Source organism: Colius striatus, chromosome 2 (genome assembly GCF_028858725.1).
Source record: "Colius striatus isolate bColStr4 chromosome 2, bColStr4.1.hap1, whole genome shotgun sequence".
NCBI lineage: Eukaryota > Metazoa > Chordata > Aves > Coliiformes > Coliidae > Colius > Colius striatus.
In genome coordinates, this window is record NC_084760.1 from 65,789,556 (window position 1) to 65,814,830 (window position 25,275).

The 25,275-nt window shown below is 41.9% G+C and overlaps 3 protein-coding genes across 6 annotated transcripts in view; 1 reads left to right on the top strand and 2 right to left on the bottom strand.

The window, feature by feature from the left end:
* RRBP1 (ribosome binding protein 1) overlaps positions 1-85 on the bottom strand; it is a 76,851-nt gene extending 76,766 nt beyond the window's left edge. Inside the window, exon 1 of the mRNA XM_061990877.1 lies at positions 1-85. Coding sequence (XP_061846861.1) covers positions 1-3 — 3 coding nt within the window. The 5' untranslated portion in view covers positions 4-85.
* SNX5 (sorting nexin 5) lies at positions 61-19,053 on the bottom strand. 4 transcript variants are annotated; one of them, XM_061990880.1, is made up of 13 exons: positions 18,396-18,625; positions 9,358-9,462; positions 8,740-8,850; positions 8,045-8,166; positions 7,591-7,714; positions 6,873-6,968; positions 5,963-6,068; positions 5,808-5,883; positions 4,761-4,800; positions 4,587-4,673; positions 3,334-3,493; positions 2,536-2,621; positions 61-134 (listed from the first exon to the last, which is right to left on the bottom strand). In XM_061990880.1, the coding sequence occupies exons 1-13, from the start codon at positions 18,426-18,428 to the stop codon at positions 108-110; spliced, it is 1,173 nt and encodes a 390-aa protein (XP_061846864.1). In that variant the 5' UTR covers positions 18,429-18,625; the 3' UTR covers positions 61-107. The 4 variants fall into 4 exon arrangements, with proteins under 4 accessions (XP_061846864.1, XP_061846866.1, XP_010207065.1 ...); XM_061990882.1 differs by lacking the exons at positions 61-134; positions 18,396-18,625 and adding exons at positions 979-1,552; positions 18,817-19,053; XM_010208763.2 differs by lacking the exon at positions 61-134 and adding an exon at positions 979-1,552 and having other exon boundaries at positions 18,396-18,623.
* The window catches only part of MGME1 (mitochondrial genome maintenance exonuclease 1), an 11,545-nt gene continuing 4,878 nt past the window's right edge, over positions 18,609-25,275 (top strand). The window contains exons 1-3 of the mRNA XM_061990883.1: positions 18,609-18,907; positions 20,216-20,405; positions 24,261-24,863. Coding sequence (XP_061846867.1) covers positions 24,326-24,863 — 538 coding nt within the window. The 5' untranslated portion in view covers positions 18,609-18,907; positions 20,216-20,405; positions 24,261-24,325. The remainder of the gene's footprint in view (positions 18,908-20,215; positions 20,406-24,260; positions 24,864-25,275) is intronic.

Genomic DNA, 25,275 nt, shown 5'->3' on the forward strand with positions numbered 1-25,275 from the left:
CATTTCTCTTGTATATAGGGGACCACATATCCACAAGCAATACACTTATGTGGCTGCTGCTGGAACAGAGCTCTTTTGGCAGAAGCCGAGTATAAATTCCAGAAACCTTAATAAACACCACGTTGAAACTGTTCCTATCAAACAAAGGTAAAAGGAGACAGAATTCCAACATTTTTCAGCTAGACTGCTGCAAGATGGTAAGAACAGCAGAGTTTTCATTGAGTATCAAAAAAAAAAAAAGCAATAGATCATGGAAAAGTAAACTATTCAACAACCTTAGCCACTGTGCTGCCCATTCTTTCAGCTTCTCTGCTTGAAGCTGCTTCAGACAGACTGCCCAGGGCATGGTCACATAGCCTACTTTGAGCACAATTAAAAGTTTAATCCCAAGATATTAAGCAAGGATCAGATACCAATCTTCCTCAGAAAGCTGCATTTAGAAAGGTATTGCTCACTGACCCCCTATTCACATACGCCAAGTGATAGTTAACCTGTAGAAAGATGTCCCTGGGGTTTTTGTAATGCTGACCTCTCTCAGCTATGGCAGTGTACACCCAGTTGGCCACCCTATGCTTAAAGAGATTTATCTCACAGAATATTGCCTAGGGCTGTGCTTCCAGAAGCCGTGAAGTTTTAAGCAGTCTCTTGTTGCTAGTAGGAGGTATAAAGACTGACAAAATATGAAGCACTGCAAAGTAGTCTGAAAGAGTCCAAGCCATTTATACATATCCATGCTTTTGAAAGTCTTGGTTTCCTGCATTTGCAGCATATAGGAAATAAAAGCTTGAAGTTGCTCAAACAGCAGCATGATCCTAAGTTCCCACATTTCATGTCAACACCAATTCCAAGAACAATCCTATTAGGTCAAATATTTCTCTAGTGCTATAAATTAAGATGATTAATTTGTGATAGTTCTGTGCCTGAAACCTCAGTTTGTCATTTTATATCCCACACAAAATCTTGCCATACAACAGTAGCTTGTTGTATCAGACATCTTTATTTGCTGTATTGGCCAAGTGTACAAATACTGAAAGCGGTTATAGAAATTCAAAATATATTGTAGTAGAAATCTGTCTGGGAAGTGGAATGTTAAGATATTTGCTTTATAAAATTACTACACTTGTATAAGTCATTCCCACTTGCAAGTTTTAAATATATCAGGGCTATGAAGAGACAGATTACTTTATGATCCCACAAAAAAGGAGTTCTTCTCAGAAAATGTTTTCTGCCAGATGAAGTTGGTCAACACCAAATTGATTTCTTACATTTGACTCATTTTGAGTTATTGGCAAAGAAGATGTTAGCCACATCCAGACAATCCATATACAATTTGGCTCTCATTTATACCAAGAAAGTCAATGTATCACTATCAACATATTTAATTATTAGTCAAACAGAATCTCAGTGACAATATTTATTTTAAGCTAATGAAGTCAAGCCAATAACTTGCCCCTGGCCATTAAGTGCAACTGATGCTTTTTTCACATTTTCAGAATAAGGTGCCTTAGTTCTTGAACAAGTCAATGCAGCTTTGCAGGAGACACACATTGTTCTGGAAAGGAAGAGAATTAGTTTCAGGTGAATATGACAATTTAAATCCTCCCTTCCACAATGAAGTAGCTTCCAAAATAGTAGGTCCGTCCTAGGATTCTGTACCTTGTGATAATGCTAAAGACCTTCTACTTCAAAGACAAGCATTCTAGCACTAAAGTATCAAAAAGAGATCATACAGTGTGCAATCTTCCTCTTCCTGCAGGCCTGCAACCATGACTCAGTTTGCAGGATGAAGAGGGACAAAAAGACAGAATACAAGTTTTAATTGGGAAAACTGAGCAGACTCCCCCAAAACTGAGCAGACTCCAGAGAACAGCAAAGTCTCTGAAGTCCAGGACTCTCCTTCAAAAGAAGCTGAGGATGCATGGTTACCTTCTCCTGAATCTTCTTGCTTTAATCTCTACACTAAGTTATCAGACCTTGTAATCTGTGTGCACTTTCCTGGATTAGTCTGGCAGTACATGATGTGGTCTCCACAGCCTCCTTCAAGACTGCCCAGTAAAGGTTGGCAAAGGCTGCTAGAAAAAGCCAGGGTCACCCTTCACTGACAATCCACATGAGAAAGGCTCACAGCTACATCACAAGCTGCAGGATGTGCTCTCCCAGTCCCAGCAGCAGCTACTTCTGGATGCAGGAAGGGTCCAGTCCCACAGAGGAGGCTACCTGGTGGTCAGTTGGATGACCTATTATATACCACCTGCAAAACTGAGACTTCCCTCTTGCAGTGCCATAGACTGGTGTTCCAGGATTGGCAAGTTGAAAACAGGACTCTGCACCAGACAGATACGACTCAACATTTGTTCTTTGTATGTATTGCACTCACAGCTTTTCACTTCCTTTCCCTCTTGTCTTCAGATCTCAATTGAAGAGCCCAGCTGTTCTATTTTACACTTCCTAGTTTTGAAAGAACCCAGATAAACCTCCCAGTTACACAGTAATCACTTCTCTCAAGCTATGCCTCAGACTCAAAAAAGAACACACCTTTGCATGTTTTATTTCCAGTTCTGCCATTTCAATTAGGTTTTTGCGGAATGCTGCTATTCTCTTCTGTTTGAAGCTCATGAGTTCTGTAGAGAAAAAAAAAAGAACAAAAGGTAAGACAGATGTACAAAGTGTGATTAAAGCTTCAAGTAGAGCCTCTTACATTTCATGATTTCTGTTGTAAAAGTTAGCCTTGCTGTTTCTAGCTAGAGATGTATTAAAATCACACAACATTGACATCTTGGCAAGGAAACAGCCAGCTTTGTCTAAGACACAGGTTTTGTAGGAAGATGACTGGAACAGAAGCCATACAAGCTCTGTGAGAACACAGAATGTTCAAAAACTGAGAACACTAAAGGAGCAGCATGTATACCATAGCAGCATGTTTCCTGTATTTTATATTGTCCAAAGGTATCTACTAAGAACAGTGCTTGAAACTGAGGCATTCAGCTGTACTGGACAGAGCAAAAGCCTGTTGGCACAGTTCTCACTGAGATAATCAGAAGACTTGAGTATTACCTTCAGGTGGAGGCTAAGAACAAGAGTTCAGTCTGGAAAGCAAATACTAGGGGCTTACAATTAAGGCTGGTCTACTACTGAGATTGCTCTGCTTCAGACAATCATTCTGAAAAAAACATTTAACTGCATTAATCTTACAGGTATCTATACTGTCCTTGGAATGTCCAGACTACTTGCTTTGGGAGAGTGTTCAGAATCCTTCAGTGCTTGAAGGTCACATGGAGACCTGGACTGAATTAAGGCCTCCCTGGAGCATAAACACAATAAAGCCTGGTTTACCTTGTTTTGCAGATTCTGAAATCTTTTCAAACTTCTGACAACAATCCTGTTGATGTGCCTCAGCCAGCCTGACATCCTTGCTCTTAAGTCTGGCTTTATCTAGAGCTTTGTTGGAGTTTTCATAGTCAACAAGAGCTTTCGTACGTCTGTACAGAAGATCCTAAAAGTAGACAGGAATAGTGCATCAAAGCCTAAAGAGAACTACTTCTCAAATTGAAACCTCCTGCTGCTAAAGTAGTTGTAACATGACTTTTCAGTACCAGATTCTGCTTCTTCCAACAAGCTATTATAACCTGCTCTGCTCTTAGCCTATGCTCATAACAGGAGCCTTTCAATAGTGCAGTATCAAGTCTTCAGGACAGTCACTTGTGCTTTAAGTAAGAACTTCCTTGGAAGTCTGAGGGCTACTGCAGGCACCCCTTACTCCCTTGAAGTAGCTTTATCCTTCTATAAGGTGGGCTTCTTCACTAAGGAGGAATAGCACTTTCTGAATTCCTTCAGTCTACTTCTAGCAAGTGAGACACTACCATTTAATTCGTTGGAGATCTGTCAGTTTGACTGAAGTCCCATACTAACCTACACTTCAGAAGCAGTACAGGTCTCAGCCATCAATTCCTTCCTAACTCAGAAGCAGTAGAGTCTTACTGTCTAAATAGCAGTGTACTACACAGTGGGAGCCTGCAGTGAATGTTCATGATGTCAGAGATATGGCACTAGATGAAGAGGACCATCAGGTTATACCTAGATATCATTTCTCCGCATAGCTACCCCTTTGCCAAGTCAAGTATTGATTAGAAAAGACTCCTGGCAAGGCTTCTGCAGTCATAACAATCTAACAGACTCCAAGAGCCTTCACATCTTACCTCATATTCATGATAAAGTATTTCAACACCTGGAATTCACTTCAGGATTTTTAATTAGACATCAGTTTTACCAACAAATCCACATACTCAGGCCAGGTAAGGGTTATAACACTGCTACAGACTCAGAATCAGTTTGCTCAAACTTACAGAATGTGAGGAGTTCTTCCTCTCTATATGACAAAGAAAAACTGGTGGGAGATCTTAAACAACCCTACTGTAAATGGGCTGCACTGCAGCTAACCAATATAGAGTTTCTATGTTCTTCCAGGTTCAGGAGTGTCAGATTTCTTAGGCAAGACAAGGTTCCACCTTCCTTAAGAATAAAGAGTCCCACAAGTGAGTCATGACATCCATAATAATATCAAGCTTCAAAAAGAAAACTGTTCTCACCTTAGCAGCTTCTATATTGAGCATATAGTATCTCAACAGTTCAGAGAGCTTTAAGTCTTCATCAGATGATACTCTACTCTCTACTTTCTGCAGAAAAGGTCAAATAGCTGGTATTTAACACAGCAACATACAGATTCAGAATTTTTTTCTCAAAAAAAAAAAATCTTCTCTTACCCTGAGTTTCTCAAAGAGCTCAGCAACTTTCAACAGATATCTAGGAGGAGAAAAAAAACATCCACATAATTAAATTTTAGATACTTCTTTGTCTGATAAATCTCAGGATCAATTGCCAGGAAACCAAAAAGCCAAAGGCTGGTGTTTCCTCCTTCACAAAGACAAGGGCTTGAAAAGAACTCTGGTCTAGGCAAAGAAGCAGACCAAAGGTTCAATGCAAGAGGTGCTGAATTCCAGCTTAACATACCAGAAGAGTTGAGAAGCTAGGCTCCGTTTAAAAGTAAAAACACTATTCTCTAGAAAAGAAGGTCTTGTGGAAAATTTCCCTGTAGCTACCCTGTAAGAGGGATGAACTGTCTTATTTATTCAGCGATATACCATGTTTTAACAAGGCCTTAGCAAACTGATAGCAAAGCTGAGAGGTGGAAGAATTAGCATCAGAAAAGGTGACTAGAATCATAGAATCATTTTGGTTGGAAAAGACCTTTAAGATCATCAAATCCAACTATTGATCTAACACTGCCAAGCCTACCACTAAACCATCAGCACCTCATCTAAGTGTCTTTTAGATATTCCTAAGATTGGTGACTCCACCATCTCCCTGGGCAGGCTGTTCCAGTGTTTGATAGCTTAAAAACCCCTACTATTCTGTAATTTCAGAGGCTCTGAAAATACAGGCCTAATGTAAACTGGGGTTTGATTTGAGAGCACAGATACACAACCCCTTTCTGCTGTATTCTCTGTGAGTTTGTGACCTGGGAAGAAAAAAAAAATAGAAAAAGAAAATCAAGGAAACTTCTGTTTAGAAAAAACTTTGATGACTGGCACAATTCAGCTCTAGGGTACAACTGGCAAAAGATCAGCTAGTTGCATCAGACGAGATTGTCAGTTTTAGATCAGAAAATATCAGAGCAAAGAAAGTTTCAGTGGCACTTGCCTGCAATTCAAGAAACTCAAACCAGCTATTACTCAGTTTGCTGGGTTTTACAGAGGGCAGTTGATATTCCCAGACTCACGATCTGTTTATGAACAGTTAGAATTGCTTACTTTTTGATAACCGTAGGTTCTTCTAATGCCAGGCTGTTCAAGCAAGCTGAGGTATAAATATAGTCATCTGCAACATCTGCAAGAAGAAGACAAGGTTTTCAGGCTGAAATCAGCAAGACTTCAAGGTCTTTAGAAAGGTCTTTGAAAAAATTCACTTTTATGAGATCTTGTCATCTTATCTGCTTTTGCACATGCATCCTTGATTCTGTTGTAGTAGTTTACAAGAAAAGTCTTCTCTTGCTCAAAAAAGTCTTCTACTTCCTGAAAGAAAGTACGACCTGTTAAGTTGGTTATGTTACTGTAGAATACAAGTTCTTTCCTATTTTAGGAAGGGACAAAGAAATAACCATAGCCACCTGAGCACTATGTCCATCAAGGTTTTGATAAACCAAGCTGTTTGGCAAGTTTTTCTTTCATGATGAAGATGGATTTGACACTCAGCTATTCAAGGCTGTAGGTTGACTGAAACAACCAGCAAGTTGGTATTAGTCAACTTTGGGCTACCAAATGTTGGAATTTTATTTCCCAGGCCTGCTGCCAACACAGCAGCTAAGCATTAAGCAGCTTACAAACTTGCTTCACATCCACACCAAACATTATACATACTGTAATGTTTCATGACATTGTGTTTAAGACAGTAAGTATATTAGAAAGAACTAACACAGCAACATGATAGAAAAGTTGCAGCTAGACCAATTACAGAACCTCATCTAGTGCAGGCAGAAACTCATAAGTTATATCTGTTCAGAGCTCCAAAGCAGACAAGAGCCATGAGCACATTTGCTGAAGGTGTAATGCCTCCTTCCCAATCAGTATCAGGTGTTAGGGTAACTCGTGCATTCACCAGAAATTTTAAATATACACTTACATTTTTAAACAAACTATAGCTTCAGTGTCTTATTTCTACAGAAGTCAAGATTAATATAAGCTACTGCACCCAACTTGGGACAGCAGTAACAATGAAGGTGCACATCAAGCCCAAAGTAGGCATAACTAATTTCCCTGGAGCAGGAAGAAAGAAATAATTAAGATTAGGATAAGTAAGAGGTAAACCAACTACCTTACCTTTACTCCAGAGAAGAGGACTTCATCAGCACTCTTTACCACACTTTTTAAAAAGCCACCAAACATCTCTTTTGTGTTTTTCCTCCGAACACTCAGCTGCAACAGAGTTTTAAAGTTTTAAGGTTATCCCAGAGAATGGGGGAATAAGTGACCATTTTGACACTTGCAGTATAGCAATATCATTTATATTTAGCAAATGACAGAGCAAGCTAATTTCCAAGCTCTCCATAATCCCCATATAAGCTGTAGAAAGACAGCTCATGTAACAGTGGCCTGAAGAAGTTGTTCAGTTCTATGCCACAGAACTTTCCCATTCCAAGAAACAGCTCAGTTTCTCCTTATATGTCTTGGTTTAGCATCTATCATTCAATTAAGTGTGACAAAACAGACACAGTACTAACTTTAATACACCTCCATTCTTCCATTTTAGGACCATGCAACACACAGCACAGGTACATCTGAACCATACTTGTTCCTAAGAAAAAGGCATATGAAAGTTGGCTTTCTAACCAAACTTGACTAGGATTAGGAAACATTACGAGACAACAGAGAAGGGTCTAAAGGTCAGGCTTTTATCCTTTAATCATCTCACAGAAGTACTGGCGATATCTGCTTGCTGATGTTGTACATAGATTTACATAACATACTGACTGTGCCCAAAAAAAGTGACAGTACTCCTAATACTCCTCATTAAAGAGAGAAGTAAAAAGGGTCTTACATCCTGGTCATACTCCAGAAAAACATGAAAATTGTGATCTTTGCTGAGCACAGGATGAGAAGAAATCCGCTGAAGGAAGATTTCATGTGATGATACAGTCTTCTTGAAGACAGCAAGGTATTCACTGAAAGGAAAGAACAGACAGAGATCCTCTCTTGTACTGCCTTCTCCACTACACAAAGAAACGCTTTAAGTATATCCAGTGACAGTAGTCAGCAGCATGCTTCTGAAATAACTAGCTAGTGACAGAGAAGCCATTCTCAAATTCTTTAGCTAGGAAGCTTTCTAGTTTGAAAGAAACTTTTGGCAACTCCCCAAGCTTCAGGATTTTAAAGATTTTCAAAGGGTGTTTGCTGCTGCATAGAGTCACACTCAAGATCAGTTATCAGCAAGTAAGAATTCTCCTGGAAGAGCAACTAAGTGCAGCTTTTGGCAGTAGACTCACTCTACTTACGCTTCTAACTCTTGCTTCATTTTGGCAAACTCTTCTTTTGTCATAGACACTTCTCCTTCTCCTAGCTTCTGCATCTTCTCTCTGGGACCATCAAAGTCAGGCTTTGAAGGTGCTGGAGGTATCTAGCCAAGGAATTGGTTAGTGATAGATGATAGCAAATAAAGTTTTCCAAAATTACTTCTGGCTTTCTCTGGAAGGGGGTTCTTTTGCCTGGTCATGGCAAGCCAGTAAGGCTCCTCAACCAGAGACTCTAAGAGAATGTTCATATCCAGGTCCCTATTTGCCCCTCCCGGTTCTGCGCTACTTTTGCCCAGGAGTGAAACCAAGAGGAATAGCCTCTATAACCCACCCTGTGGCCAGCCATCTTCTGCAGCCCACAGGGCCTCCTAAATAGTAATCATAATAGGAAAGAAAGACTACATTAAACATGAGTATTTCACTGTGTCATCTTCAAGCAGACATTAATACCATCAGAGACTTTCAGAGAAAACTTTTTTTGCTGCTCCAAGATATATGGAAAGTTAATGTAGAGCCATACCACTCAGGTTGTCTGAGATAAAGGCAAAAAGCAGCACAGAGAATACCCAAGTCATTAAACGCTAGTAACATCAGTAAAGCAGAGATCACACCCTTACTAGTATGAACTTGAAGTCATAGTCTTTCATTTAGAATCACATTTTTTAGGAAGTACTTACAATGAGTCCTGCATATTCTTCAGTTTCAGTGAGTGTATCATGCAGCCACACAAAGTCTTCATGCTGCCTTGTAACTGAAAACTCAGGGCTTTGAAAAGCTGGCAGTGTAGTCTGGAAGAGAAGATATAGAAGCCCTACTGTTTTGTAAATTAGTGCTTTTAGAAACAGTTCTGTTTCCAAAGGAAGCTATTTTGCCTAGTAAGAACCTCGCCTACTCCCTTTTAGCTGAGTTGGCACTCATTTGAGAGCCTTACTACTAAGCAGTCTATTTTAAAAAAGGCACCATTGTGCAACAGCATTAATACAGTTTATTTTGTGAAGTTTCACAGTAGTTGGTTTCCCCACCCCTATTCCCCAGTATTCTGGTGTCAAGCTAGGATTCCTTAGCAATGTCAATCTAGTGTATCAGCCACCTTGTCTCTATTTAGTGAATGTGGAAATCTTAGGAAATCTAAAGTTTCTGCACATATATACACACCCAGGGCATATCTAAGTGGAAAACCTCCATCTAATTATTTTCCTTCATTGCCAAGCCCATCTTTACACATATGTGTATTACAACTATGCAGATTTCTTCCATAAGATTTATGAAAACCTCTTTCTACCCCACAATCTTACCTTAGTATGCACAGTGAACTTCACCCTGTCCTTTTCACTTAGGGCATCTGGTATATCAATTTGGAGAGAAGGATCAACATTCAGGTCTACAGATACAGACCTCAGCTGCAACAAAATTCACAGCATAAGCCTTGGTCAAGCATCAAGTAGGTTGAGTGAGGCTAGCCATATCATCAGCCGTCAAGAAAAATCACATGGCACTAAACTGCAGTCTCCAGGAACAGTATATATGGACAAGCATGACAGCCTTGACACTACCTGCACATCATCATGACAAGCTTTCCCCTCCAAACACAGGAAAAAAAAAAAGGCTTTTTAACTTAACTATTGGTTCTTCAGACTTTAGAGTCCATACTAGAGGTATGTGGAAGTCTGCCCTCAAAAGAAGCATGCTTTTTCCAGTACTTTTCCAGCTTGTTTACTTTCAATATATCATGCCAAAACCTATTATACCATTTAGAAGACAGCAACAACTCCAGCAGTCCTCTCCATTATTCTGTGCCTCCTTAATATGTGGCAGAACAGCTCTTAAGAGCCTAGCCTTGTGATCTCTTTCCTAATTCTTAGAGAGATGCTCTAATCTAAGGCAAGAAGAATTAAGTGCTTTTATCCATTACAAACAGCAAGCCATGGTCAAAAGTCCGATTCTTCCTCACTAGGCCCAGAGTGGTCACTGGTGCTATTCTGATCTCTGAGAATTACTGCACATCTTCCAGTAGCTGTCCTGACAGATGCAGAGGCTACTCTCTCTCTGTTCTTGAGGAAAAGCAGGGAATAAAACCTCTTTAGGCTCCCATAAAGTCCAAGCCAACTGTTTTGCAGAAACAAGACCCAGAAACCCAAGAACACTGTGGAACTACCACTGCATCTGTTTAATCTTATTTTCAGGATACTTGGCATGTTATTTGTTGCTGCTAGAATGCACATTTACTGTTAAAGAAAGCTCCAATGAGCTGGTACAAGAGCTAGCCTCAAAAACACCTCTTTGCTTCACAAAAAGCTATTTATTGCTTGTAACTGCAAGTGTCTTCCTCTCCTAAATTCACATTTTGTCTTCTTGCCAGACACAAAGCTGCGTGTAGAAAGGATATTTTAATGCTATTTGTTTCCAGCTCAGAAGAGGTTTCTGAGCGTCCTATGTGAGGCATCATTTACAGGAGGCCTTGAAGTCTACCAAGTTCATTAAAGACGAGACTTGTCTTCCTGGTGCTTCAGACAGGCCTTAAACAGAGCCAGTATCTTCCTTCAAGGACTTTTTCTTCATTCCAATAGCCTATACCCAGAATGTAACTTAACCATACTTAGAACTTTTCTAGAGCAGGGGAATAGCCTTCTCAGTTGAAGACACTTATGTTACACACTACTAACATACTCAGTTGTAGTCTTACTGAAATTCCTTATGAGAACAGAGCTTTCTGACTCAGAACAGACAGTACTGAGCATCAAGCTCAGAATCCCATTCTGTTCTGTAAAGCAGCCAGGCTGCACTCATGAACAGTAAGATTCAGCATAGCCACAAGCTCATTTCTCCCTCTGGTTTACAATTTGAGCTTCCTTTAACAGGTCATACTTCACCGCTTGTACCTAACTATTGAAGACAAACTTTCAATCCCCTGCACGACCCCAGAAGCAAGTAAGAAAAGCTTAAGTATATCCAGCAAGGATTACTAGGATTAATGTACACATCTAGCTCTTAGATCAAGTAAAATCATGTATTTAGATACCAAGGAATACTTCTACAAGCTATTAGACATTAGTGATCACCAGCTTCAGTCATCTATTCCAGAAGCACACAGGAACCTTAGGCTACCACGTTATGATGGTTCCTGTGCTATGAAATCTGTCATCCCAGAGTCTCGTCCTTCAGTGCTGCAGACTAACAAATCATTCTTATTTTCTGCATGAGAGAAGCTGCCAGAGATCAAGGTCACAACACAGGAAGTTTGCTGAAGAGGAACAGTCAGAGCCAGGATGAATACCAAGGTTATCCTTTAGAGATAATTCTGAATACCTTCCCAGGAAAGCAAATTAGAGAACCGGGTCGCAACGGATACTGTTTCACCACCCTGTGCCACACTAGTACATAGACCCCCACCAGCCAGGACCTCCTCCCCGCCACCTGCTAAGCACGAGTTTCAGCACTGAAGCCCATGAGTAAACTGTGCCAGACAGAATCTGAGCAATCCTGTCATATCACAGATAGCTCAAATGCTGCCTTAAGCTTCTGTAAAGCTGCATACAAGGTGAAGCTTTGCTTCCCTAAGCTTTGGAAACTCCTTCCCCCCTAAGTCTAGCCATCTGTGTACTGCAGTCCAGATCTGGTAGAAGACAAGTCTCCCTAGCTGTCTGAAGAGGACCGTAAGGCCAGCATTTACCTCTACCTAGCCTGCCCCAGCCCAGACTCCCACTACCACTGGTGGTTACTGCTATCATGTACAATCATGTTCTCATGCACAAGTGAGGGATACTGCAGTCACTATTCCCTCATCCTTCCAGTCATGCTAAAAAGACTCCTATCTGCTAGTTGGTAGCTAGAAATAGGAAGAGATACACCTTTTAAAGCCTTCTGACTATACAAAGATCTTGTATGCAGAACACCGGGCTTCCCAGTCTGACTTCTGTAGGACAGAGGGCTTTTATCTCATCCTGGGTATTGTCTCAGAAACAAGCAAGGATATTGAGCTTACAGAGCATGCCCCTAAACTGAGCTCCTAGCAATCCCAGTACCCCTTACAGTCAGACATGATGGTATTCCAGACACTATGGGGACTCCAACAGTACAGTCACTTCTCTCCAGTAACCCCACAGGATAGATTACTGTACAGGCATGTGATTCTGTATGAAAGCACAGACCAAACAGCACTAAGGTGCACGGTTCAGAGGTCACTGACACTGGTTTAGGCAGAAGCTGCCCAACTCAAACACTGGCGAAAGGAAGGGTAGAAGGCTACCACTCAGACATTATTCTCACTGGGAGCACTGCTGTCACTGTGGCCAACTGAATGAAAGGCACATTGGTCAGTGTTTCCCAGACAGATAACACTAGCAGCCAAAGCAGTGAGATGCAGAGCCCAGTGTTTTGCATCCTGCTTATCTTTGCTGTCCAAACAGGATCAGTAGTACTAACAATATGAACTGCTGAGTCTGGAAAATACGATAAGCCAAAGGAAACTGCTTCCTCTCAGCTGAACTAAAGAAAGGATTACACAAATCTGCCAGTTCTGAATTTGTGAATTTTCTTAGTAAGTCTTGTGGAGAAAGTAACCCATGATTAGATGCTGTTAGCACATCTCTCCATGATTAAAGCAGCTCACGTGTCACAGGCACTTGTCCCCCACACTAGCACCACAAACTGCGCAAATGGGGCAAGAACATGTAACCTACAGCTTCAGCAACCCCCAGGAATGCTACCACAGGAGAGCTCAATGACTCAGCAGGGTCTTATTTACAGAGAAGCCATTGGGAGTCAGTATCAGTGCTCAGTTGTGCACTCCAGAGGAGTACATACTATATATTCAGTCAAAAACGTGACAACAGTCTAGAAACAGGATAAGAGTCAAGAACGCTTCTACATACAGTGGTGGGATTCTACTCTTCAAGATTAGCTTAAGCCACTTGCTAAGAAAAAAAAGATCTTGTACCTCTCCTACCCTAAACGTCTGCTGTATGTGCACATGAGCAAGCCTATACTTGAAAGTCAATGCAGGTACAAACTTCAAATGTGTCACCATGTGGAGACACTGAAGGACTGCCACCTCTACCCTTCAGGAGTCCAGTGAAATGGAGGATCATAAAAATCACTGGTCTCTTCTAGTCCTATGAAGGTCACTGTGGGCTCCTAACTCCAGGCCAGAGACCTTTAGGAATTACACAATCACAGCAGCAAGGCTCAGACTACAAAGAGAACATTTACTTTGTCTGACTTCAGGAGGATGGAGTGCTTTGATTCCCTACAGAAAGTGCTGGAGCAGCACTCCTCCACTGAATTGGAAGCCTCTCATTACCAAACCTCTACAAAGCACTAACCTAGTGACCACTTAAAGCAGACGTTCCACACCAATCCTTGGTCAACGTAAGCACCTACTCCTGCAGCATTAGCAGCTTAACGTTGAGAACATTTCATTTCACCACCCCCCAAGCAGGAAGGAGGATCAATTTTGTTATGGTCACAAAGACTTCAGAACAACAAAATTAAGCTTTTATCTCCAGGCCACAGGTTTGTTCCTTTATCACAGCAGGCACACAGCCCAAGGCCTTCCCAGGAACCACTCCATCTTAGCTCTCTAGTCTGACATGTCTGGCAGCTCCTTGGTTGATATTTGGAAGCATTTCTCTGCTAGAACATCACTGCCTCTTCCCTGTACTCCAAGCAGTAGGCAAGAGAACTGAAGTTTCCCCATCTCAGTTACCCAAAACCAATCTGTTGCCCCACACCTAAGGGGATATAATCCAAGCCTAGCAATAATAAGAGACTATTCCTTCCATGCAGCACTGTCCAAAGAGGTAAAAAGGATGGTGACTCCTGGAGCAGTGGGGAAGCAATTGGGTCAGGCTGCAAACTGAAACACTCACCCAAACTCAGCACAGTGCCCCACTTTCAATTCTCATTTCCTTTTCCCCAGAAACAGCCTAGACGCTCCCGGTTTGCAACTGTCAGAGCCACTCTGATGCCTTCCAGTTCTGGGCTCATGCCTCTTTACTGACTTGTGTTAGGATCCCTGGGGTTTCTTGAGGATTCAAAAAAAACCACTTGTCCCTGTCCAGCAAAGTTACTCTCCACAACTGTATAACCTGGAAATTAGAATAGGACATCAAGCAGAGGCTTCCAGAATAAGTCAGTCATCATATTGGTTAATCTTCATAGGCTTTGGGACTAGAAGACTAAAAATAGATATTATGGTACTAATTAGGATGCTGTGATAATTACCTGATCTAGAAGCCCAAGAGAAGAGACCACAGTATTAATGTAACCAATCCACAGAGTTTTACAGCACTTTTTTCTGTTGCTTACAAGCCTTAAAAAAATAAACCAAAATAGTTGTATCATTCAAGTACAATCCATTAACAACCATCAGCTACCCAGGCTTCAGTTTGGCAGACCTAAGTTTCTCAGTAGGCCTCATTCAGCATAAACATCTTCACGCTTGCAGGCATCCAAGGGAAGGAAATGTCCACAGCCACCAAAGCTGCTTAGTTCCGTTGAGTGGCCTAAACTGCTACTTTTAATATTACACCCTTTGCAGTTTTAGCATCAGTTCTAGATGATTCAATGTTACTTCTGCATTCTAACATAAGACTCTGTCAACACAACAACTACGTATAACACCAGATTGCTGGCAAAATAAGAATCAGTATTTGTCCTCAAACCCAGAAGTTTAATCCAGACTCCCAGAAAGAGCAAGGAGCCCTTCCACAAGGGTTTATATGTCACAGAGATTTCTGCTTATTGTCAACTACTTTATTAAAAAAAAAACCTCTCCTCTTACTGATCACCTCCCTGCTGTCATCCAAACAGCCACAAACAAGACTTCAGTAGTAATTACATCTGTCTCTACCCAGAATCCATTACTTTCCACAGAGTAGTCCTAATTAAACCAGTTTAAGCGCTCTCCAGAGAGCACTTAAGGATCATAATGTTTTTATGGAAGCTTACACAGAGCTGTCAGCTCCAGAGGTCCTTGTTTCAACTCCCAGGAGTTAACTAGCAGACTTTCAGAGTACCTTGGCAGCAGGTATTAGTGGCACTAGTTGCTGGAACTACATTTCAGTCACTCAGTACCAGTAGCTTCAGTTTCCTTTTAATCAAGGTACTAAAAGCATGTCTGAAAGTACACTGTGTACAAGGCAGTAGTAAAGAGCAAATACAAAACATATGAAGCTTTGATTTTTTGCAGCCTTTGTGACAGACTTGATGTCAGCTCTGTGACAGTCAGGTGAATCAATCCTGAAATAGTCCAAATTACATATAACCAGGAAAATGAAATCCATCTTCTTACAAACAATCTTAATGTAGCTACTTATGCTATAGAAAATGCTTTCCCAAATTTGTTACTTTGGCCTGTAAAACTCCAGCACTGCGGTGATTTAATTATTTTGTTTAAAACGAAGCTAAAGAGGGAATAACAGCTCAATTTAGTGAAGAATGCTGTTTCAATGCAACTAAGTGCAGTGCTTGCCAAGTAAGCAGAAGGCAGCCTCTATAGCCAAGCACCTGTTGCCACTTGCTGTGCAATAAGCTGGCCTGATCACTTTGCCCTCCTGTCACAGCCATCTCTACATCACTCTCTGCAGAAACCAAGCAGTCATACACCTCCTTAGAGAGGGAGGGAGCAGTTGGAAGGACATTATCAACATTCAAGGACTCTATATTCTAGGCAAAAGCCTCTCCGGCTCACTTTGCTCCACATAGCAGCACAGAAGACACCTCCACTAACCCACTGCTTCCTCAGCTTGAGGGGTTAAACAACAGCTTTGACAGTGCAGGCCAAATTCACGCTATTGCAGCAGACTGCCTGCAACACACAGCCTATAGCCAAGCACTTTGGCCTGTATGCCCTCTGCAACATGAAGCATGCCCAGCTAAAATGGAAATTGTGCAACAGAAGCAAAGCCCTAAGCCACAGTCAGCACTTACAGGAATGTTTTGCTGATCTCCTGCAACAAGGCCAGAGCTGGTGGTAGAAAGACTCAGCAATACAGTCTCACCATGCTCTTTTTACTTCCCATGGATCTGAAATTGTGTCATGAGTGTGAGCCACTGGGCCAGCTTCACAGATGCTGTATGTCCTTGACAGTACATTACCCTTATCTGGTTATTTTTCCTTTACTAGCAGTTCATCTCCCTACTTGCCTTTGGGCCCAGCAGCATACAAGAGCAGTTTTCTTTTCATAAGCAAGATCTAGTAGGTCTTCATTCTTTCCAGAGCATGTAGCACAAGTTGTCCAGCTCCATTGTTCAGGAGCGATAACAGCAAGCCTCAGGCAATGACATACCATTTTGTCTTCCACTGTCTGTTCTGAGAAACAGCAGGTACAATACTCTCAGTATTTTGATCTACAACACTTTAACTGCAGACTGGAGCCTTTAAAATACTATCAAACCACTGACATAAAGAAATGCCAGGGTATTTGCACAAGCTTAGCTTGGCAATCTCATTACTCTCTTCACTTTCTGAAGTGCCTTTTCCTCCCCAAGACAGATTACACCATCTTTCCCACTGCACTTCCGATCACCCTCATCCGACCCTCTCTCTTCCTACAACATCCCGATCCTCTCCTGCTTCACCACCTCAGAGTCAGTTTTTAGTTTATGCTTAGCAATGATTCCTATTCAAGGTTAATACTTAATGAAGCTTCCTTTATAGCCATAGGCTTTATCTACTGGCCACACAGTAGTTCCATGTTGCTGTTTCCTTATTTTAACAGGAACAGACAAGACAGGGAATATTTCTATCCTTCCCCTTGCTGGCATACACCCCTGCTACCTGAAACAAGCTAGTTAATCTTTGGCCATTGAGCATGAGAACTTAAAGTTACTCCAGCTCTCACTGTGGGAACATCTCCCCCTCCCCCCAATATTCCTATCTGCTTTAGAAAAGGTACACGAACATACAAAGTTACCACGTGCTGCAAGTCAGTTATTTTACTTTCCCCTCCACCCATCACCTGCCACTCCCGCAAGCATACTGAGTCCAGGTCTTTATGTTCTCAAATGCCAGATACTTTTAACAGTTTCACATGCAGCAGAAAAAGGTTATAGCACTGGCTTTTTCACACACTAAAGTAACTAATTAGGAAACACTTGTTCAACAAACTTTCCGTGTTCTACGGCATTGATGTTTTAAAAGACTCATATGCAAGGAAAGCGGGTGAAAGGAAGTTACCTGAAAAAGTTGAAAGGCAGCTCTAATTCTAGCCCTCAAGTCACCTAACATACATCTTCCAAAAAGACAGAGAAAATAGAGACTGAAAAGACTTAAGTGGTCTTAAAAGCTAAAAATACAAGCCATCTTCCTGTAATCAAGTTAAGCTTAGCCACAATGCAAAACTACATTCAGATGCAACAGTATAAGAGTCAAACAGACAACTTGCAGACTGTTACAGGGCTGTCTTACCTTCTATTCAAGGTCTGTTGGAGGTGGTTATTAAACCAGGTAGACTAGGTAAATTAAGCCAGGCAGCTTGTCCAGCATGAGAAATAAAGCCAAGCATTGTCTACATGCATATATATATTAATTCACAAAGTTCCTGTTTCAGCATGTAATTTGCATTTCTTCTCAGAAGTTGAGAGTCTTAATATTGGGTAACACCCATTACTCCCTCAAAGACAAAACACAAGCTTCCTTAGCACTTCAACACTACTCCAGAGAAACAAAAACCAAGTGAGCTACCAGTATGACAAATGAAAGAGGCATCACGGCTGAAGCGATAGCTGATAGTGTAATTAACACAGGCCACACAACCAGGAAGGCTGGTCACAAACACACAAGGCAGCTCAACCACTGAAGAAAAGCAAGTGCAAACACCTCTAGCAGAAGTGCCTCCAGCAGTTCATTATTAGTGCCCAGCCACACGTCCCGACAAACAGGCCCAGCTCCCACAGCTCCAAGGCCCTGCTTGTCACCCTGCTCCCGCCAACTAGGTGCTCCACTCACAGCCTGCGCCGCCTTTGACAGCTGCAGACCCCTTTCTTTCTCCTCCTTCCCACTTCGTTTTCCCTTCTTTCTTCCACTCTCGCTATCCTTCTCTAGGCGCTTCTTCCTTCAGAGTCAGTGTCCCACGCTTCCTCTGGGCTGCTGCGCCCGGATCACCTGCCCTGATAGAACCTTGGGCGCAGGGCACGGGAAATAAGAAAACGATTTTTTTAAAAAAAAACAAACCCGAAAACGCAGAAAAATTAAAACCTGTCCCTGCCGCTGTAGTGCCGGGTGGAAAGAGAGGGCGGGGAGCCGCCTCGCACTGCGCGGAGCCAGCCCAGGACTAAGCGCGGCCCTCACTCCTACCGGTTGTCTCAACCGGACCCAGACAGCCACCCTCACCTTGTTCTGCACGTCCTCCCGAAGTAAAGCCATATCACCCAAGCACAAACACCCACTCGTCTACCTCGTCCTCGCCGCCGCCTCATATATGGCGGGGCGGAGCCGCGTCCGCCTCACGCCGCCAGCGACACACCCCCGCCGTTCCGGCGGCCCAGCGCGTGCCCCGCTCCCAGGGGAGACCGCCGTGCCCTCCCCTCAGGGGTGGAGGCCATCTTGGGTAAGGGCAGAGTGCTGTTTGCCTTCATCCAAGATGGTGGCGAAATGTTGGGGTTTGGCGGGGAGTTTTTTTGTGGGTTCCCCCCCCCCCCTTGGTTTTAAGGATTCAGGTTATTCTCTTTAGAAGTTTGAAAGGAATGTCCCCCCCCACAAAAAAAAGGGAAAAGAGAAAGAGAGAACCCACATCCCCCTCATTGCCTCTCACCCAGCGCGGAGGAACTACTAATCCCGTGAGGGAGCGCGCATGCGGAGGGAGGGCGGCGGTGGCGGCCGTTGGCGGGAAACGCAGCACTGAGGTAACAGCCGTTTTAGGTTGCCCCTCTTTGGGGATGCTGTCCGTGAGGGAGCTGGGGCCGGGCCGGCGGAGGCCGTGGTCCTCAGAGGGCACCTGCAGCGCTTCGCGGCGCGGAGAGGGAAAGACGGAGGGGCTGTCCGTCCGGTAGCACCTATGGTGGTGGGGGAAAAAGGATCTTCACCAGGCCTGGGGTAGCTGAGGGAGAGTAGCAGCCTGCTCCGACTGCTGGGCCTGTTGCTCCCTCTCACCGTGGTGTTACCCCAGCACCCCCACTGTACGTCTGGGCACCCTGCGGCCGCGTCTGTATCCGAGCGGGGCTTGTGGCGGCACGGCGCAAGGTTGCGTGGGCATGGCTGATGAGGCAGGCCGGCGGCGAGCACGGCTTCTTATCTGCAACGACTTGTCCCTAAGGGAGTGAGAAAAAAACTTTACATAAGCGTAGGCTGTGAAATGCTGTTATTTTCAGGCACCTGGTGCCCGTGCAGAAAGGTTGTCTCTGCACGGCACTTGTTGGTATTAGGCTAGCTTTTTCACTGGTTGCTTTGTTAAAAACGCTGATTTTGTTTTACAACCCTATTTCCCATTAATTCCCTTTCCAGCGCTGAAGCTTGTTGTCCCTTTGGTCCACTAGGCTTGTGCTTTAAACTGTGTTGCTAAATTCAAGTCTCCTTTTTCTCTCCCTGCTCTTAAATTCCCGAAATGAGGGACCTGTATTTTTAACCTGGCTAGGTTCAACGATTTAGCTTACTAGTTGCAAGAAACTAAGAAAGAGAGACTGGGGACAAGCAATGAGCAAGTATGCAAAATCCTAAAAGTGATATCGTTGTCAAAGCCCTGCTGTAACCAGAAAAAGAAAAAAAAGAGAGAAAGTGGGCATTCTGACCAAGAAGATGGGGTTACTCTCACCTTTCTACATCAAATAGTAATACTCTTCCAAAGAAAAGCCATTTTGTTAACTTAAGATTATACCTTCATCGGTGGATTTGCTGTCCTCAAATTTAGGGACATAGGGCAACAGATCTGTAACTAGGTTTAGTGGTGCTGTTTCTTAATATCCCTGAAGTAAGCTAGTGCTGCTTTTTATCTGACTGGAGAAAAAGCTACACCAATTGTTGTCTGAAACCATAGTTGCAGGAAGGTTTTTATGGATGTGAACATTTTCTGAAGTAACCTTTTTTTTGTCTCTGCCACTCATTCCTATCCTGGAAAAGCTTCCTTGGTTGTGTTAGTGTGGTTATTGAAGTTGCAATGTCAACTAGCTTGAAAAACATAAGGAGAAGTCTTCCTTCTTTTTGTTTTTCTTCTCCAGGTTATCTTATTTGTGTTCAGTTCTCCAGTGTGGCTCATCATGGAATACATGAAGCAATTCTACCAGTCATCGAACACAAATTCTTTCAGAGAGAGGAGAGAGGCTTCCCCAGGGAGAAACTACAATTAAATTCTGTTTGTTGTACAAGAGTAGATCTACACTACTCCAGCTCCATTTCTTTCTTATAAATGTAAGTTATTTGCAGAGAAATGTCACTGCCATTTATTGAAAAATGTGTGGTTCTTTGTTTCACTAGATACAAGCATTCTTTATTCCTTTGCAATCCTGGAAAGATGATTTTGTAGAACAGCGTAGGAGCTGTCAAACTTTCCCTTTCCTGATGGTTCATTTCATGGAGTGAACAAATGTTTCCACCAATATTACTCTAGAACAATATAGGCTGTTAGCTTAAAATTCATGCTAGACATAACTGAAACGTTGCATCAGTGTTGCAGTGAATTAGTTCTAGGGCTCATAATATTGCATATTTCAGTAGCACTATGATTGAAAACACTGATGTGGTATAAATGTATCCCTTTAAAAAATATTGAGGAGGCAACTTACTAAGGGGGCTTTACGCTGAATCAAATATCATCCTGCCTACTGCAGGTGACACAAAGACTGAATAAACTTTTCCTTTTATGCTCTGGCTAATGTAACAAATACACGGTCATTATCCCTGCATGTATTCTGGTTTGATTAATGCACTTGTATAAGCATATTAATGGTCATAAAACAATAGCTTAAGACTACAAGCTTGGGATCTATTACATTGGAATAAGGGTATTTTTTTCCTGTTTTAAATCTCCACTTCAGCAGCTTTATTTAGAGGCAAACCCCAAGAGAGGAGAGATTTGTTTCTCTGTGTTGCTTTTTATGATGAAAAAAATACAGTGAAGCAATTTGTTTATCATATTAAAGCCTAACATTTACATTTTTGTTCTTATTTTTTGTTACCTCCTGCAGCAAACTGACACCCGCAGTAATGTGCTAATATTGTTCATTACTTATTTTTCAGGAAGGGGCAGATTCTCTCAGGTAACCAATCCCATTCCAACACCAAAAAGTCTAATTTTAAATGTGATAGCCTTCTGAGAAGAAGGACTTGCTCTAAATCCTGGCATAGTAGCTTTGCAGAACCGAGCTGCTTTATGATAATCAAATGATAAAACATGAGGAGCTTGTTAAAAATGAAATTGATGAGAACAATTGGTAGTAACAGGGAAGATGTACAAAATTCACTGACTGAAAACCCAAGGAAAACTGAAAAATTGACACATGTATAGTTCATTAAAAGTATCTCTGTGTGCTGTTACAAATCTCGAGCTAGCTGTAGAAATGGGTTTGCCATCATATAAGAAAGGAGAGGCAACATACAATTCAGCCATGTTTCACCTAAATTTGTAGAACTTCCTTACATGTCTGTTAAATGAAGCAGGAAAGAGCTTAAGTTCCAGGACATAAACAGTCCAATTTCTTGCCGTGTAAAGCAACCTGTCTAATGCAGGTTGTTCTGGGCTTTTTTTTTTGGCAAAACTTGCACACCTTTGTGGCAATAGAATAGTATTATCAGGTTTGTCCTTTCATAATGCACCTGACTGAGGTGCTTGTGTGCAGGCAGGACAGGTGTTTGGAGAGGTATCTGAAGGTCAGAGGATGCTCAGAGGGTCATGTCCATTCTTGCTGTTGAGCACTGGAAAATGAGAGAACAAGTGTGTCTCCACCTAGCTGAGTTCCGTTGGATAAGAAAAGCAGATTTATTTTGGTTTCATACTAAGCATAATGTAATGATTAAAAAAGGGAAATGACATATTCAAAGTATCTTAAACGGTAAGGTTTCCCTTTTAAGGTAGCTTGCTTTATATCTAATCAGACTGTAAAAAGTCAGTAGCAGAATTAACCAGTTACTACTTTCATTATTTTCCTGTATTATTGCCTTATGGACCATGAAGCAGTTTATAAATCATTAATCTTTTTGACTGATATGCATTGTAATAATAGAAAACCCTTACTAAACACTGAGTGAGACCATCTAACAACAGTATGGCAAATGTGGCTGTGGGGCACTTGATACTGGGTCAGAAATGACACTTCTATGTGACACAAACTTCTGATCCAACCTTATTGTGTTTTCCTGGTTCAGATTTGACAGATCGACTTTATATTGAGTTTCATGCCATTGAGTTACAGAACATTTATTATTCGCCCAAGCCATACAAAATTAACATGAAAATGTAAAGCCAGTAAGAAAAAAAGTAAGACTACTCCTGATTAAACTTCCATTGTGTCCAGTTCTGGGCCCCTGAGTTCAGAAAGGCCAGGGAACTCCTGGAGAGAGTTCAGTGCAGGGCCACAAAGATGATGGAGTGGAGCATCTCCCTTCTGTTGAAAGGCTGAGGGAGCTGGGGCTCTTCAGCTTGGAGAAGAGGAGATTGAGGGGTGACCTCATTAATGTTTATAAATATGTAAAAGGTGGGTATCAGGAGGATGGAGCCAGGCTGTTCTCAGTGATGTCCAATGATTGGACAAGAGGCAATGGGTAAAACTGGAACATAAGAAGTTCCAGAGAAACACAAGGAAAAACTTCCCTGTTCAGGTGAGGGAGCACTGGAACGGGCTGCCCAGATGGGTTGTAGAGTCTCCTCTGCAGACATTCGAAACACCACCTGGACAAGTTCCTGTGTGACCTACTCTAGGTGGTCCTACTCTGGCAGGGGAGCTGGACTAGATGATCTTTTGAGGTCCCTTCCAACCCTTAAAGTTCTGTGATTCACAGATGAAGAGCGGTATGAGAGGAGAACAAGGTCTCAGTCTTGTGTTACAAGATGACTGATCTGATCAGCTGCAGCTGATACAGTCCCATTTTTGCAAACCACTCTGTGTGACAGATGTCTGCACCCACATGCTGGTGTCACTGCAGTCCTGCAGAAGTGCAGGGTCAGTCCATACCAAATAACTCCCACCATGTTTTTGTTTTCCAGGGCGCCTAAGCGTTGGGCGGTGTATGAAATGCTGTGTAAGAAGCGTGGGGAAAGGAAAGAGTAGTGTTAGAGTGTTGTCAGGAACAAAACCCTGATGTTAGATGGGAATGTGCATTGGCTATATTTGTTTGCAGGGGACAGATGGGAACTTTGTAGTGATATGCAGATAACTTTCGGTAGGAGATTAGAGCCTCGAGTATTTACAATTGATTGTAAGCAAGTATTTACAATTGATTTAAATGCCACTTTTCACGTGTGTACATTTTATCTTCATGTATTAACTTTCCTAGGACTTGGCACTGCAGTTAAAACATGGATGTGAAAGCTGCAATGAGAACAGTATTTGTGGTATACCGATTTTGCTTTCAGACTTCCTAAGTGTCTTAGATCACATCTGTGTGTGAAACTCACTTTAGAAAAATACTTTTATATTTTTGTCTGGTCTTTGAAAGATTTGTTTGAATCTGAAGATATTTGCAGTACATCTGGTTTCTCCTTATCTTTCCCATTCTCGGGTCACCCAATTTCAGAATGTATGTACTGCTGCTATCTGCATTCTCTTAGGTATAAAAAAGAAAAACATGCTTTAATTTTCCAGAAGGTAATTTGTTCCCACAATCCTCTTAAATTGGGCATCCACTATAAGCTTACATATTTTTAATGCCAACAATGAATTTGCTTAATTCTCATCTGCATAGCCTTTTTTTGTCTCCCCCCTCTCTCTTTCTGGGAGATTATTTGTTGCAGATCAGGGGGGTTATGTCTACTTTTACAGTGGTTCTGATACTGTTGCTGTAAAAGCATCCACTGCTGCAGCATTTGCTGCTTGCAACATCTTTATGTGCTTGTCTTATTTCAGATTTTGTGGGCCAGCACCAGTTCTTTTCAGGATAATTTCTACTTACTGCTTGTTGATTCTTTCCCTTTTGTATTATTTATCTAAATATAGTGGCATAAAGTGTACGAAGACACTTTATGACCATAGCAAGTTCTTTATTTGTCAAAAACAGGTTCATGGTCAAGTTTTATGATTCTGGAAATCAAAATTTTCTTTTTTCCCCCAGGGAGAAAATATGGAAACACAAGACCATTTCTAACAGAGGAAAGAAAACTCTTTAACTGCTCACAGATGCTTTTTGTCAGAATGAAATTCCTACAGCTACTGTTCAGGAAACCAAGGAAACTGGAAACACTTTTTCAAATACCTTTTTGCCAAAAGCAATTCCCACACATGTGTCTGGCCACCTCTGCCTGTCTTTATAGTAAAAAGAAAAAAGTGAATGCTTATGAACAAGTTGACCAAGAAAAATACAAGAACTTGGTCTACTCTGTTACATCTTACAAAACCAGCGCCCAAACACCAGAGACAATACTTGAAGAAGACAATTTGTTATATGGGCCACCAGATAAACACAGACCTCCAGTTAAAGCTGAAGCAAAAACTCCTAAGAACTGGGTTCCATTAATGAACTCCAACAAGAGAATTCCCTTTCCCAGCAGTGATTCAGCGCTCCCCATGAGAATCGCTTTACAAAAAACAAAAATGCCCAGTGTTACCCGTATTCTTCAACAGACTCTTTCTCCACAGCAAGCCTTTTATCTAGAACGGTGGAAACAGAAAATGATAAAGGAACTTGGAAAAGATGGTTTTGCAGAGTATACTAAAAGTAAGTCTAACCAGAGTGTGATTGCAAAGTAGAAGCAGTGGTCCAAACAATCGGCTGGGACGTGCTAGCAGAGCTGTAGTGTCTGGCCCTACAAGTCAAGTATTTTAGACATCCATTAAGTCCCTTCCAACCCCTGCCATTCTATGATTAAGTTGTTTCCCTTTCAAGGTGCAAGAAGATGTTACAAGTGCAGCTGTTGTCAGTGAATCTAAGCTCTGATCTTTGTTCTAGGACCACTAAAATGGAGTCAGAAATGTGGGAAATGAGAAGAGTTGACAACCTTTGTTCTATCTGCCTCTCCTGTATTTCTCTATTTGCTGTTATCTATTTACAAATATTTTGTAGCAGATGTTGTTGAGCCTATTTGCAGATGCAAAGTTCCTTTGTAATGAGATGGAGATAAGCATTCCTG

What these genes read in the sequence shown, in the direction of transcription:
- SNX5 (XM_010208763.2), bottom strand. Translation starts at nt 18,428, where the DNA reads ATGGCTTTACTTCGGGAGGACGTGCAGAACAAG. An exon ending in AAGAATATGCAGGACTCATT is followed by an intron (nt 8,167 to 8,739) that starts GTAAGTACTTCC and finishes TTCCTTGGCTAG; the next exon opens with ATACCTCCAGCACCTTCAAA. An exon ending in ATGAAGCAAGAGTTAGAAGC is followed by an intron (nt 7,715 to 8,044) that starts GTAAGTAGAGTG and finishes CTTTCCTTTCAG; the next exon opens with TGAATACCTTGCTGTCTTCA.